Genomic DNA, 12686 nt, shown 5'->3' with positions numbered 1-12686 from the left:
AAAAAGCTATTTTTATCTTTTGATTCTTCATTTTCCAACTATCTCATCTGTATCAGGTTTTTTCTTCATGAATATTTTTTCATTAATATCTTTTACAGAATAAATAATGATAATAATGATGAGAGAATATATTTTGAATAAACCGATTAATATACCAATGTATGTATATTAAGAAAACTTATACAAATTATTAAAACCTTTTGAACAGAATGATGCGATCGTTAAATCTTCTATATCAATAGCACATTCTTTATGAGTGTTACAATTAATACCATATATATTTATTATATATTTTTGTGTAATCATGGAAATGTATTTATGGTGCAGTTTGTTTTCTTCAGTTCTGTTCAGTATACTCAGTATTGTTTGATTCTATTATCATTCGAGTTTTCTCGAAAAGTTTAATGCTATTATAAAATACACTGGATTTTATATTGTCGATCTAAGTTATTTTTTTAATAAAAATTTACTTTATAATTAAAGTGACAGTTTTAGACATATTCACACGTTTTTGCTCAATATATTGCTTTTTTAAGAATGATAAAAAAGATTTTAAGAGGTTTCTTTCGAGTTCTTTATGGTCGTCGTAAATTTAAACTCATTGTCTGTCAATTCCAAGTGATTTTCTCCAAATTCACTAGAAAAAAGAATAAGATGAGAAAAATGTAAGGACGAAGAAAGTTTTCCATTTTGTTGCCGTAGGTATCTGTCAACGAAACGTAATACATAAATTAATCTAATAACTAAGTTAAATAATGCGATTTATCATTGTCCGAGGGCGTGGTGTTTCTAAAGAATGTAATTAGCATGAACAATTGATTGCCTGATGATTTATCAATTGGATACTAGATGCGAAAGTCTGCATTCACGGAAATCACGGTAGTAAATGTGATGGCGGTAAATAATTAGCAGTTGAGCAAATGCGCTTCCGTAAAATGAGCGCAAAAAAAGTTTCAATGATGGTCGTTAATTACTTTATCGTGAATAGAACGTAAGACTTCTTACTTTATAATTCTATCATTATAATGATTTATGAGTCGCACTGCAATTTTTCTTTTTTTTGCGAAAAGCAGGGGTTTTATTCTCGTCTAAAGCGCGATTTAAATTAAAATTGACATTAACTGAAGGACGTTGAAAACTTGGCGTTAAAGTCTCCGTGGACTCGTTTGTCAATTGAATACTATCGAATTAAATCAGAACTCATTTTGCAGAAATGAACGCGATCACCATCGGTGAACGCTTTTTCGGTGAACGTCGGTTGCACCCGCGGTGATGCATGGCTGCGATTATGCAACTGTTCTGCGCAATCGGATAGCGGTTTTCTTTTTCCGCAGGTGCTTTTTGCCGACCGGGATTAGTCGAAGCCTGTTTACCTATCCTTTGTCTTACGCGACAAAATGTTTTATCTATCCTTCGTCTTACGCGGAAATGCGTTTAATTATAAACGAAAGCGTGCGACCGTACTTCGCCGCGTTTTCTCGTCTCTCGATAACGGCATTTTATTTTCATATTTTTTCCGAACTGGCGCAAAATGTGAAAGTACAATAATGCATATTATCTTTCTTATTGCGCTCGCGAAAAATCGCGATTGAATCATTTTATCGGGAATTAATCGTTTTGCTCATATGAATCTTATTTATGAGGATAATATTTTGCATTCGAAGAAAAGTGAAAGCTGCATGATCGATCATCTCTCTCAGCTTCCTTCTTGTCGCCAGTTATCTAAACGATTTGTCAATAAGAATAAGAGCGTTAAAAATCACGGAATTACTTTAATCTGTGCATCATTAGTGCAAATAATATTTATACTTTTGTTAGTTTCAGGGAAATTTTGAGGAAAAAAAAGAAAATTTTTTTTTTAAGTTTTATGAATACAATTTTCATTTTCTGATTTTTCCACTTTACATTTCTACGGACTATATGTTTGTGGATACTAAAATTTCCGAGATTTCTTATAATAATAATTATATATATATATATATATATATATATATATATATTTATTTATATATTAATATTACAAAATGGAGAAAAATCAAAATCTCTATTTTATTATCAAATTAAAAAATCGGAATGAATAATGAATTTGGTTTTAAATAATATATTTGGTAGTGAGATTTATTTATTGGAATGGTTTTTGCATTTAATGTTTTTATGACCATGTGCCATAAATTTTAATATTGCAAGAAATCAAAATTTAAATTGGACTTGAATCAAAACTGAAATTAAGGATATATAATATATAATAAAAAATAACAATAAGGTCACAAAAAATTCTATATCTGTGTATGAACTAAAACAGTACTGTGCACATCTTCTCGAAGATCGAAATAATATACTTTTTGATGTTAGTCTTTAACTGTGACATGTTAGTCTTTAATCTTGTTATTATATTTTATTATATTTGTTTAAAAATTAATTCAAATGTTAGTTTTTTGCAATATTAAAATTCATGACTAAGAAACATTAATATTGCAACAATTTTATATATATATAAATATATAAATATATATATATATATATATATATATATATAAATAATTGTTATTATTATTAAATATAATTAAATATTATAAATATTATTAAATATTATTTGAAACCTAATCTATAGGTTTTATTTCGGTATTTTTTCATTAAAACTATTCTTACTCTTATTTTTTTATCTACGGAAGAGTAAATTCTTTTATATAGCTCTCATATACAATGGTATACAAATAAAACATGATATATAAATCAACCTCACCTTTTACATAAGAATGCATTTTTTAAAACATCGATTTAAATAGATTTTTACGAACATAAGACATAGTTAATAAATCGATTACGTAATCTATAGTTAATAAGTCGATTACGTTAACAACACACGTGTCGTAACTATAATAAGATATCGCTTTACGATAAAACGCTGATCGCCGTCTCGCCTGGATGATCGGATTTTTCGTTGCGTTGTCATTGAGTGTCCCTTTTTTTCGCCGATTATGTCGCGTCTCGTAAGAGCAAGCGCAAGTTTTTCTTTAAATATGCGATTGCGCGTCTCTTTTTTGCCCATCTAATCCTACAGCTCATTCGTCATTACAGCCGGTCACTCTCTCGGCGATTGTAATCCGTTCGCTTCGAAACTGTAAAAGTCGCGAGTGCAGCTCGTTTCTTAAAATACCAGTCGAGAGCCTCGAATAATAGAAACATTTTACCACAATGAATTAATTACAAGCATCCTATCTCAGGGAACATTAATATAATGCATCGAATTACTTATCTCGCATTTAAAGTTCGCATTAAAGACTCGCTGCGTCTTGGAGTAAATCATCGGCAGTAAATCCCAACGACTCTATTTCCTAGAGCGCCCCCTCTTTCTTTAGATCGATAATCGAGATGGTCGTCGTATAACGCGAAATTAAATAAGCCAAGCAAATTATACGCTATCATTGTTGTACGTCGTAAACCGCGCCGGGATTTATTGGACTTATCGATAGTCGCTCCAGCCGCCCGCGCTTATAATTCCTTCTCTTTCTTTTTCCCTCACGCCGATCTCTCTCTCTTTCTCTCTCTCTCCTTCCTTTTTTCTCTCTTTCTACGGTCTTCGAGAGAAAGAAGTTGAATCAAGCACAGTAACAGCGATAAATCCAGGTTACCCTCTTTATGTGCCTTCGAATAATCGCCGCTCGTTCCCTCGCTCGATCACTTCCGGTCGGTTCGGAAATCAAAGCCGTCCGAAGGACGATTTCTCTCAATCGCGCTTCTGCGATCGGAGTAAGAAGGAGAAATGATTTCATGTAGAGAACACGACGATTATTATCACGGTCGAATTATATTACATGCGAAAGATTTTTCAGTTGTGAGAAAATGACGGATGATGTAAGCGTTGTTGCTTTTTGCAGAGTTAGGATCGATACCGGGCCAGGGCCGCGTAAATCAGCTCGGCGGTGTCTTCATCAATGGACGACCGCTACCTAATCACGTTCGGCTCAAGATTGTCGAGATGGCCGCGTCGGGAGTCAGACCTTGCGTTATATCGAGGTAGGCGATAGTAATACATTTTCCCTAAATAGAAGAGGAAAGGGAGAAAGTCTCTGGCGAAAGTTAATTATGTGCTTTTAATTTTTTTACGAAAATCATTATATTATAATTATTTATTTTATTAATTATTTCCCTTTTTTGGTAAAAAGAGAGATAGGGGGATTTTTTATCTCGGAGATTTTTCCGAATAGTTCTCTTCTTTTAATGATAGTTTTCTAAAATAAAATAGAAATTCTGCGATGTCAGAATTGAATTAATCTATTATCGTATCTTATTGAGGGCAGACAATTAAGGGTTTCTCACGGATGCGTGTCGAAGATTCTAAACCGCTATCAGGAGACGGGTAGCATCAGGCCCGGTGTCATCGGAGGGAGCAAACCTCGCGTGGCTACGCCAGAAGTGGAGGCGAGGATTGAGGAATACAAACGTGACAACCCGGGTATGTTTTCGTGGGAAATTAGGGATCGGCTTATCAAGGAGGGTATCTGTGACCGGACCAGTGCACCGAGTGTGTCCGCGATTTCTCGGCTACTCAGGGGTCGCGATCCGGAAGACGACGTCAAACTTGGCGACGGTGAGAGATTCCAAAATAGCAGTTTCGCTTCTACGAAGAATAAGATTCATTCGACACTGCTTAGAACGTGACATAGAACACGAATAATCATTAATTAATGTGACATTTGCACACAGAAATCTAGCGTATTTATGGATAATCTAGATTCTTTCTACCTCAGCAGATATGAAAGATATATTTTTGAAAAAAGAAGAGAAAAATATCATTACTTTATAGAGCTTTGTATAATTTTTTATGATTCGGCCTCGATGAATCAATTAAATTAATGATTAATTAAGTAAGTATTATAAACAAGTTTTTTAAAAAAATTGAATCTTTGAAAATGCGAATTTGAATTAAACGTCAATTTGCATTACGAGTGTATTGATTTCAGTTTATTCATACTGTGATATGATTATCTCTAATCCTTTACACATAAGATATCTCATCTGATGCCGATTTCTATTTTAAAGCATAAATAAAAAAATAATTCATTCTTCGTGGTACTATTGCTCGATGGAGACCTTCGCCGAAATTTTCCCGATCAACCATACTAATGGCGAGTTTTTCGAAGGGGAGAGTCCATTTTCTCTCTTCCTGTCCGGATTTCTTTCCGCGTCCCGCATCCTAACGGAGATTGATGATATCGCCGAGCGAATCGGCGAATCAGTCCGGATGCCGAGGATCCTTACACGGAATTGGATTATAACGACATTGGGGCTCGCATAAGCGGACCGTGGCCGCTCGTTACATGACGCCTGTTAAAATTGAATCAGCCACTTTTTACATTTTTTTTTCGCGAAATACGCAAGATTTCGCAAAAATTGGCAACGCGCGAGACAAGCAAGCAAAATCTCAAGAAAAGTGTCTTTTGAATTTATCTCTCTACTTGTGAAAGTTAACTACCCCTTTGGAATACTCGAAATTGCTTGGAATCATTTCTCAAAAGGGTATTGTAAGAACAGACACGTTTTTCTGTCGGGTCGTATTTCATTTTGCTGTCTTGCCATAGATTTTGACAAATCTCGCAGCATGTAATTTGTTATTTACATCTGAAAAGGTTTGTTTTTGCAAAATTTTCTACGAGAAAACGTCTAAAAAAAGGATCAATTCAAAAGGATAAATCAGTGGCCTATTCTTGTAATTTACCGCCAAACGACCACACCGATCATGTTTTTTAACACAATATGCGTTTCATTAAGCTTAATTTATGGCTTTGTTAACTGAGTGACACTTTATAGTTTTGTGACTTCACCGGGTGTATATATAAACGGACAACAAACTATTGATTTGTTTAAACCCATTGGAATTCTAGAATACTAATACGAGGGCGATTGCGTTTAGTGAAAGGACCTCTCGGAACGCTTCATCACCTGGCCCACACAGTGGCGGACCACCGTGTGGGAGCCACGCTCGCTCGAGTAACGGTATGAATGAGTAAATTAAATGCTCGCGTATTAATCGACCGCTCCTGCGTTTCTCGGTCTCGGAAATTACCGGTTCGCCGTCTACCAGATCGTCCTCTCCCCCGGTAGCCGCCACGGCCGGGCTCTGTAATTTTCTCGCCGCCCGGTACATGCCCACGTGTGTACGGGAGGCTGCGCGCGAGATGTTTGGCCTCACTCGCGTGTATAAGCGTTGATCGTCCTCGAGAAAATCGACGGTCGATGAAGGACACATCTCGTCGGATGAATCAGGCATTTTTGGCACGATTGTTGGCAAGTGTGCCACATGAGAAAACATAAAAAATTGAAGAAATTTCATATACGTGCCGATGAAAATGACATTTAAAATTTATAGATTAATATTAAAAATTAATATTGAATCAAATTTTGAAAATAGAATTTATAGTAATAGAGTAACAAAGTTGGCAAATTTTGTACAAAACCTATTTTAGAACCTACTGTTATGAAAAGCGACAAGATGGATGATGATAAATGAATGCCAGCTTTGTAAAAAATCTGGAAATGAGCATTTGTGGTGACTATATCTAACATTTTAAAGGAATTTTCACAAAATCCAATTTGGCGCCAGTGGCAGAAGAGAGAGAGAGAGAAAAGATTTGTTTCTTGACAAGACAAATGAAATGTGACGTAGATCTATGCTATGGTCTGAGAAACCTCAAGTCGGCGAAGATAAAAGAGATTATGGTTAGAAAGAGAGGAAGGAGGATTCATGCGTCTGTAAATCGATCGTTGTGACGGTTGGGCGCCCGTCGAAAAAAATAAAGAAACCAGGACAAAAATAACACAACACTCGTAGAGGGGTGAGAAACACCGTAAAGGGACACCGTCTATTAAATGCTCGCGCGCGAAGTGTACGAGTCGAGTTGCCAGAGCTGTCGAGATGAAGTGACGCCTTTGTTTGGCAAACGTGTCGGATTGTTTTTCTCGCATATGTGAAACGCATTCGGCGATATAAGTCGAAAGGCCAATTGGACGAGGAAGATGAATGATTAAACTCGCGTATTGTAATTCGGTCTAGTAGCATTATTCTGTTTATTAAAACAAACGAATGATCTATACATGAATTGCTTCAAAAATAATTCAAAAAATAGACAATTAAATAGAAAATTAAAAGAAAAATAGATAAGTAAAAAAATAGATAAATCATTGGCTCTTTAATCCAACTAAACAAAATGTTTAAAAAAAGGAGTAAAATATTTTAAGGGAATTTACATAAAAATTAATTCTCTTTCGTGGCTGTTATCCTTGTCGATGCGCGTGAAAAAATCTCAAAAATCAGAGAAGAAATTATATCTTATGCGAAGTTAAGCGTTCGCGGCCGACTGGTAATTCTTGAAGTTTTCGGAACCCGGTATTAGAGCCGCGGAATAAATAATTGCCAGGTTGGTGCAACCGGTATACTAGAACGTAATACGTCATCGCATGCAGCAGTTTCTTGTCGTTAGCATTTAAAGAGAACGTTTTCCATTATCCTAAAATACATGTGATCCTTTGTCACAGAAATGCAATTATAAACCGTCTAATAAAGATAGAGTACACAATACAAATTCCTGACACAAGATGAAAAAAAAAAATATAAGATGCTGCTCACATTTTTCAAGAAATTCTTAAGGCGTCTACCTGCAAAGAAAGGACGTTGACTCCTCCACTCGCTATCGCTCCAACAATAACCATTTCGCCCTCGCATTTCGGAAGGAAGTGATTACCCATCTACCTACGAGCTCCTGTGGCGACACATTGTCGAGGCTATTTCTGATCGTTCATCGTACGTGGACATGGGCACGATCAAGCCTGTTGGACCACATCGTCGTCCACACTATTTCCATCCGCATGCGGATAGGTGTCGGTGGATTTGTGAAACTCGACGAGAGAAAGAAAGAGAAAGAGAGAGAGAGAAAGAGGGAAAGGGAAAGAGAAGGCGAAATAATCCGATGGCGGAGGCGGGTGGAAAAGGAACACGGCGACGGGCCGGGAATAGAGCCCGTGTCGAATTTGCATTAACGCGACCCGTCGCGGCGTCAGGCGTCGTCGCCCGATTAGTCGCGGGCCGTGTAAACTCGAACCCCGAAACCGACAACGCGCACTGCCGTACCCGAGGAAGCAAAAAGTGTCTCCTCCGTGTCCTGGGCATCGTCTGCCCGTCACGTGCTCGTCGCATCAAGTTCCTTGCACGATGAAAGAAAATGCGCGCGAAGGTATGTCTCTATTTCCGGAACTTAAATATAATTGGACGCATCTAGACGAACGTGATAGGCGCGCTGCAGTTTAAGAAGTTTATCGGTATTTCTATCATTCAAAAAAATCTCTTGCTGATATAGATAAATTTCTAGGGATAACGATAAATAACAATAAAAATTTGTCGCTATTTTTTTTATCTGCTATTGTTTGTAATACGTGGAATTTATAGCAGCAAATTTTAATAATATCTTCTAACAAATTTAGGCTAATGGAAAATTTAAATGGCCAATGGAAATTTATCCAATGGAATGCTTATAATTATTAATATTTAAATATTAATAATTATAAGCATTCCATTGGATTTTTGAGAGAAACAATTTTTTTATGTGTGACAATCAACATTTTGGTTAATTTTTGTACTCACAAAAATTGCTATAATTACAAGACGTTTTTTTGAATGTACGTTAAAAAAAGGAAGATAAAAAGTAAAAGATGCAATTTTTCTCGCGTAATATCGCATTATTTGCAATCAGACAAAATTCATTTTCATAAATATAACTCCTCATTGGTTAGTAGCTTCGCAGTTTGTTTTTAGAGGATCAATGTGTCGCGCTAACGTCAAAAAGCACCGCGTGGATTAGGGGTCAGGTGCTTATTTCACACTTGATTTAGGATCAACATGTTTACACCCGCACGATCTCCCTCGACCCACCTACCTTTCCCACCCACTGCTGCTGAAAGTGCGGTCGTTTTTGTCGAACGAGGCGAACCGCGTTTTGTCACTCGTTCATCACGTCACGTATAATTGTTTTATGCGATTTCTTTGTCGCTCGAAAGCTAATGGCTGGCAATGAGTGTTTCGTAATTATTTCATGGCCTAATCGCGCAATCTTCTCGTCGACCTTGAGCTCGCTAAAACTATAATATCGTATTGTTTGAAGCAGTTTCTAATCGTAACAAACAATGTGCAAATTATGATATAAATTAAAATGAAAAATAGAGTTATGTTCAATAAAAATTCAATTAAAGGAAAAGTAAATATGAGATATATAATGTAAAAGATTATATATGTGTATTTGAGTTGCAACGAATATTTGACTAACTATTCCGTAATATTTTTCGGTATTTTACAATTCTATTCTACAATTCTATTATTAATATTTATAATATTTGAATATTAATCCACTACTCACCCAAATACCGAATATTTTTAAATATCCAAATTGAAGGAAATAGTAAAATTATAGAGTTACAGCGAATAGTATTGTATATTTGGCACCCAACCGCATATCGAATATTAGATTCATGCTATTACTATTTACTATTTCCTTGGACATTTAAAAATATTTAGTATTCGGACGAATAGTAAAAATAGATAAAATACGTCGAATAGACAGAATACCGAAATATTCGGCCAAATATTTGTTACAACTCTAATGTATGTATATTATATATAGAATGTCTCATTTTAATCTTTTTACGTAATTATCTTCCAAATTATTTACGTCGAATTATTTTCATCAAAAAAAATATTTCAGGATCTTATTCCGTTTTGAAACTATGAAAGATTTTCAATCGATGAGTTATGCGATCATTTTCAATTTTGAACTTTACGTTGGAACGTTGGAGAAGAGTTTTTGTGACAAATTAAAAATCTCTCGTGTATACATATATATATATATATATATATATATATATATATTTATTTATTATTATTTATTTGTCTAATAAAATGCAATTTTTTTAGGTAAAACGAGTTCCGGATCCGACTGCGATAGCGAACCAGGGATTCAATTGAAGAGAAAACAGCGCCGGAGTAGGACGACCTTTACTGCTCATCAGTTAGATGAGCTGGAACGAGCCTTCGAGAGAACTCAGTACCCCGATATTTACACTAGAGAGGAACTTGCCCAGAGGACGAGGCTATCAGAAGCTAGAATTCAGGTATGGTTCAGCAATAGAAGAGCAAGATTGAGGAAACATCTTGCTTCGAGTACCAGTGGATATGTTAGTTCTGTATATCCGGCTCCCCCGTACGTTATTCCCTCATCAGCACCGCCTCATCCACATCATGGAGCGACAGTGCCACCGGGTCATCCTCATGGTCAGAGTCTGTCAGACGCGGCGTTTGCCTCCGGTCAAGGTAAATATAATAGTAATTCTTTTCTCTCAAGAAAGGTAGAAATCTAAACTATATTTGATAGATATTTTTGTAAAAGAGATTATAAAATATATATTTTACCATGCCTTTAAATATTAGTGTGATTTTGAGCTTGGAAATAATATAATTTTTGATTTTATAATTTTATTAAGAAGAAAAAAAGACAATATGAACGTAATTAAATTCCAGAACTGTACTCGTCTCATCACGCACCAATGTCTCATCAATTGGCAACGGATTCTGCGGCACGGCTCTCTTCGTCCATCGGATCGACTCCGGCTTACAGTTTTCCGCCAGCGGTTACTTATCCTAGCGCGATGCTTCCGTCGACCACGTCTACGACGACTCACATGACTCATCAGGCGACTTCCACATCGTCCAGTTATCAGCAAACGAGTGGTCATCAGCTGCCGCCTCCGAGTCCTCTCATCACCATGATGGGGCCGAATTCTGGCAACTCGAACTCCGCTTCCGATCAATTAACTTCGTCGGATCTGCCCATCAGTTCGGTTTCGCCTGTTCAGCAGCAGCAACAACAACAACAACAACAGCAACAGCAACAACAGACTAGTCACGGAGCGACATCGACGTCATGGAATCTCGCGATTACCGCCAACAGCGGTAGAGTCAATCTTCCGAGTCCGCCATCCACTTTACAATCTCACGCCTATGGCGCTCATCCACATCAGGTAGGCACTTTCGCCAGTCATTATTCCGCGCAGAATTTTCAACCGCCTAGGCCGACACCACAATATTGGTACTGAAAAAAAAAAGAAAAAAAGGTAGGTAAATAATAATATACACAATGATTCATCATTTGTATACTAAAATTCATATGTGAAACTATCTATAATACGAATCATTAAATTGTAATACAGTTACAATATGTACATAGGGAGATGAGTAAAATATATATTTATATGCCATGAACATTTGAATAAATTGTGTATCAAGTATAAATAAAATTATATTAATAGAATTAAAGTTAAAATAAATAAATTAATATCTTTATGCGCGATTCACTTATTCAACATTTAATTCATCTCGTATTCTCGTTCTCTTCTTCTTACAGCATATTTTCTTTGTATTGCTAGACAAAATTATTCGAATATATTATTAATCTAGTGTTTTTTGCCCCCTTATAAAAACAATAGAGCTCGTAAAGACCGAGAAATCTCATTTATTAATTCAATGAAGGCAATTATAATTAAAGTTTGTATTGTAAAATATCATGTAAAGAATTTCGTGATAATTGCTGTAATTTGTCAGGTTGTGTAGTTTCTGCCATTGTAGAAAAAATTACACTTCCTATAGATTTACTAGACTTTTTTGAGTGTATTATGATTTAGTTATTTAGTACATAGTATTGTACACATATTTCTTTATCTCTTAAATTTGTACATACTTTTCGTTATATAAAACTCACATAAGAATATTTAACGTTACATCGACGGTGACGTTATTTAATAACGTTATAACATACATAAATCTTCAATTTCTCTTACAATGTTTTATATTTACAGTTCGACCAAAAACTTAGTTTCTAAATTGTAAATATTTTTAAATTCTCTGTATTGTACACGATATAATAAACGCAATTATAATTTATCGCGGTTTTCTAGATGTATAAGAAAGGTTTTTTTATAAAAATATTCACTTTTAAGATAGATTTTCAGACTTTTAAGATCTTTCTCTTTTGAATAATATTTTAAGCAATTCAAATCTTTATGTAATTAAATTTTTGAAAAGAATGTTGGCTGCCTATCAAACATTGTATATTTAAACTATAAAAATAAAATCGTATTGCTTAAAATAACCATCGAGTACTTAATATTATTGTAAGTGTAAATATTATTGTAATATGTTTATATGTTTTTTTATATTAGCTTGAAAAAACATATTTAACATAATATTTATATAAATAACTTCATTATTATTTATATAAATTACTTATGATGAATATTATATATAAATTAATTGTAAATAGATATTTTACACGAAATATTATTAAAAAGTATTATGTCTTTTAAAAATATTATTTTTATTATTTATTTTAATAAATAATTTTAATAAATAATTTTCATAAATAATATTTATATTTGATATAATCATTTTGCACAATACAATTATTCGTACTCGATGATCATTTTGTACAGTACAATTTTTTTCAGTTGTTTTTATATTATATTTTAATAATAATATTTTATAATTAAATGTATAATATTATAACATTATATTTTGTGATTGTAATATTATATTTTGATGGATAGTTTACAATGTATAATTTTATAATTATATATATACTTAATAA

The 12686-nt window shown here is 34.4% G+C and overlaps 1 protein-coding gene across 5 annotated transcripts in view; it reads left to right on the top strand.

Moving 5' to 3' along the window:
* Window positions 1-11148, top strand: part of LOC105251120 (protein gooseberry) — a 64552-nt gene extending 53404 nt beyond the window's left edge. For 4 of the 5 annotated variants that reach the window (XM_011257666.3, XM_020027468.2, XM_025406458.1 and 1 more), the window contains 4 exons: window positions 3879-4017; window positions 4302-4591; window positions 9962-10357; window positions 10565-11148. In XM_011257666.3, the coding sequence (XP_011255968.1) occupies window positions 3980-4017; window positions 4302-4591; window positions 9962-10357; window positions 10565-11139 (1299 nt within the window). In that variant the 5' untranslated portion in view covers window positions 3879-3979 and the 3' untranslated portion in view covers window positions 11140-11148. The remainder of the gene's footprint in view (window positions 1-3878; window positions 4018-4301; window positions 4592-9961; window positions 10358-10564) is intronic. The other variant, XM_025406459.1, reaches the window with a different exon arrangement.
* The last annotated feature ends 1538 nt before the right edge of the window (window positions 11149-12686 follow it).

Source organism: Camponotus floridanus, unplaced genomic scaffold (genome assembly GCF_003227725.1).
Source record: "Camponotus floridanus strain SB8 unplaced genomic scaffold, Cflo_v7.5 scaffold144, whole genome shotgun sequence".
NCBI lineage: Eukaryota > Metazoa > Arthropoda > Insecta > Hymenoptera > Formicidae > Camponotus > Camponotus floridanus.
This window is presented reverse-complemented; position numbering and strand designations above follow the sequence as displayed.